The following is a 2,654-nucleotide window of genomic DNA, read 5'->3' as shown; positions in this document are numbered from 1 at the left end:
CAGCAATTAACACTAAATTCCTTCCATTTGGTCCTATAAATTAATGTAAATTAGATTTAAAAATCATGTTTATTGTGAATTATTTATGAATATTATTGGACATTTAGGCTATTTAAAAAGTTAATCATTGATTAAGAAATGGATAGAAATGATTAGATCTAGTAATTGAAGTTTGAAATTAGCTACACTTGGGTAACTAACTAATTATATGCTTTAATTTCAGGTCATCCAAGTAAGATTATTTTATATTTGTTTCAGATGCTTCAATCTACGATAACTGAAAATTTCATTCAGTTCTCTTAATTTTAAGAAAGTTATGGGCTTTTGACTGTTCACGATCACAGCTTTTTTGTTACGATCCATAGAAAATCAATAGGAACAAGATGCTCATTTCCCAGGTATGAAAATGGCCATAACGTTTTAAATACATGAGATATGAAAGTGAATTAGGTGTCAAATTAAACTTCTTTTTATGCTTTATCTGATGGGATAAATTACAGACTTGATTTTATACATTTCAAAATTTTGTAACATTGCTACATAGCTGAGCTGATGGTTAGCGTTGCATCCAAGTTCCTGCTCTATCCCTACGTCCCCACACCTGGAGTATTGCGTACAGTTTTGGTCTCCTAATCTGAGGAAGGACATTATTGCCATAGAGGGAGTACAGAGAAGGTTCACCAGACTGATTCCTGGGATGTCAGGACTGTCTTATGAAGAAAGACTGGATAGACTTGGTTTATACTCGCTAGAATTTAGGAGATTGAGAGAGGATCTTATAGAAACTTACAAAATTCTTAAGGGGTTGGACAGGCTAGATGCAGGAAGATTGTTCCCGATGTTGGGGAAGTCCAGGACAAGGGGTCACAGCTTAAGGATAAGGGGGAAATCCTTTAAAACCGAGATGAGAAGAACTTTTTTCACACAGAGAGTGGTGAATCTCTGGAACTCCCTGCCACAGAGGGTAGTCGAGGCCAGTTCATTGGCTATATTTAAGAGGGAGTTAGATGTGGCCCTTGTGGCTAAGGGGATCAGAGGGGTATGGAGAGAAGGCAGGTACAGGATACTGAGTTGGATGATCAGCCATGATCATATTGAATGGCGAATGGTGCCGGCTCGAAGGGCCGAATGGCCTACTCCTGCACCTAATTTCTATGTTTCTATGTTCCTGCTCTATCCCTACGCCCCTTGCGTCCCCTGCAGCCTAAACAATTCAGACACAAAAGCGCTGGAATAACTCAGTTTCGGGTCGAGACCCTTCCTCAGCCTGAGAGTCAGGGGAGTCAGGGAAGAGGGGGGGCTGGAGTTATAGGAAGGGTACGAAGCGCACGCAAGGTGCGAAAACGACAGATCTAAGCAGGCGGTGGATCCAGCAGATGTACGATGGTTCATTGCTGGCTGAGGGGAAGGTGACAAACGAGGCATGCAAACGATGACATGAATCAGGAGGACAGTGAACTAATCGGAAAACTCGGATGGGGAGGGACAGAGAGAGAGGGAAAGCAAGGGTGACTTGAAGTTAGAGAAGTCAATATTCATACCGCTGGTTGTTGAGCTGCCCAAATGAAAACATGATGTCTAAACCATTTACCTATCCCAGCCTCAAATATATTCAATGCACACACCGCTCTCGTGGATGTAAAATATAAAAGATTATAACCCCTGAGAGAGGAAAATTCTTCCTCACCTTCACCATACGTGAAGTGTTGCTCCCACTGCATGTTTCTTTCAGTAAGGCTTAAGAAGGAACTGCAGATGCTGGAAAATCGAAGGTAGATAAAAATGCTGGAGAAACTCAGCGGGAGAGGTAGCATCTATGGAGCGAAGGAAATAGGCACGATTTGGGTCGAAACCAGGATTTAGTTACTATGCAACAAATAGCTGGAATAAACTTCCTGAAGATTTAAGACTTGCCTCAACTTTGACCACTTTTAAAACAAGACTGAAAACTTTTATGTTTACTTTAGCTTTTCAGCTAAATCTTAACTACATTGCACTTTTAACTTTTGCACTTTTGTAATGCATTTTTAATTTTGCTTTCTTTTCTTTAGTCTTCTATTTTATTTCATTTTATTATCTTCATTTATTTGTATGACAACTGTTTTTATGTGAAAGCACTTGAGTCTGTCCGTGTATGAAATGTGCTATAAATAAAGTTATGCCATTGCCTTGCCTGCCTTCCTCAGACGGTGGCGTAGGAATAGCACGTTTCGTTCTCCAGCATTTTTTATCTAGCTTCTTTCATTAAGGCCTCTGGTTTCCGATAAAACAATTGAGACATGCTCTCATCACACAGTCCATTCAGCTGGAAGCCTCGCTTCAGTGAAATAATGCTCTGTGGAACTAAGACTCTCAACAATAAGTGAAGACAACGTTGTTCTTTAGCTGACTTGCTGTGTAAGGAGAGGGTCCAGAGGAAGGTTTTACAATAATGATTCCTGAATGAGTGGGTTAGCGCATATGATGAGCGCTTACCAAGCACGGGGCCCTGACCTCTTGACTTCTGTAGCTGGCATATGATCTTCTTCTCAGGTAGTTCCTTGCTGTCAAGGTTAACAAGCTTCCACTAGGAATTAATGAATTCTGGCAAGGGTGGCGCTGCGGTAGAGTTGCTGCCTTACAGCGCTTGCAGCGCCAGAGACCTGGGTTCGATC

General features: G+C 41.1%; 1 protein-coding gene across 1 annotated transcript in view; it reads left to right on the top strand.

Annotated features, from left to right (window-relative positions):
* The window catches only part of LOC116969566 (zinc finger protein 34-like), a 32,853-nt gene extending 31,645 nt beyond the window's left edge, over positions 1-1,208 (top strand). The window contains exon 7 of the mRNA XM_033016405.1: positions 1,204-1,208. Coding sequence (XP_032872296.1) covers positions 1,204-1,208 — 5 coding nt within the window. The remainder of the gene's footprint in view (positions 1-1,203) is intronic.
* Positions 1,209-2,654: the final 1,446 nt, after the last annotated feature.

Source organism: Amblyraja radiata, unplaced genomic scaffold (genome assembly GCF_010909765.2).
Source record: "Amblyraja radiata isolate CabotCenter1 unplaced genomic scaffold, sAmbRad1.1.pri S88, whole genome shotgun sequence".
NCBI lineage: Eukaryota > Metazoa > Chordata > Chondrichthyes > Rajiformes > Rajidae > Amblyraja > Amblyraja radiata.
The sequence above is the reverse complement of the archived record's forward strand: the minus strand, read 5'-3'. Positions and strand labels throughout refer to the sequence as shown.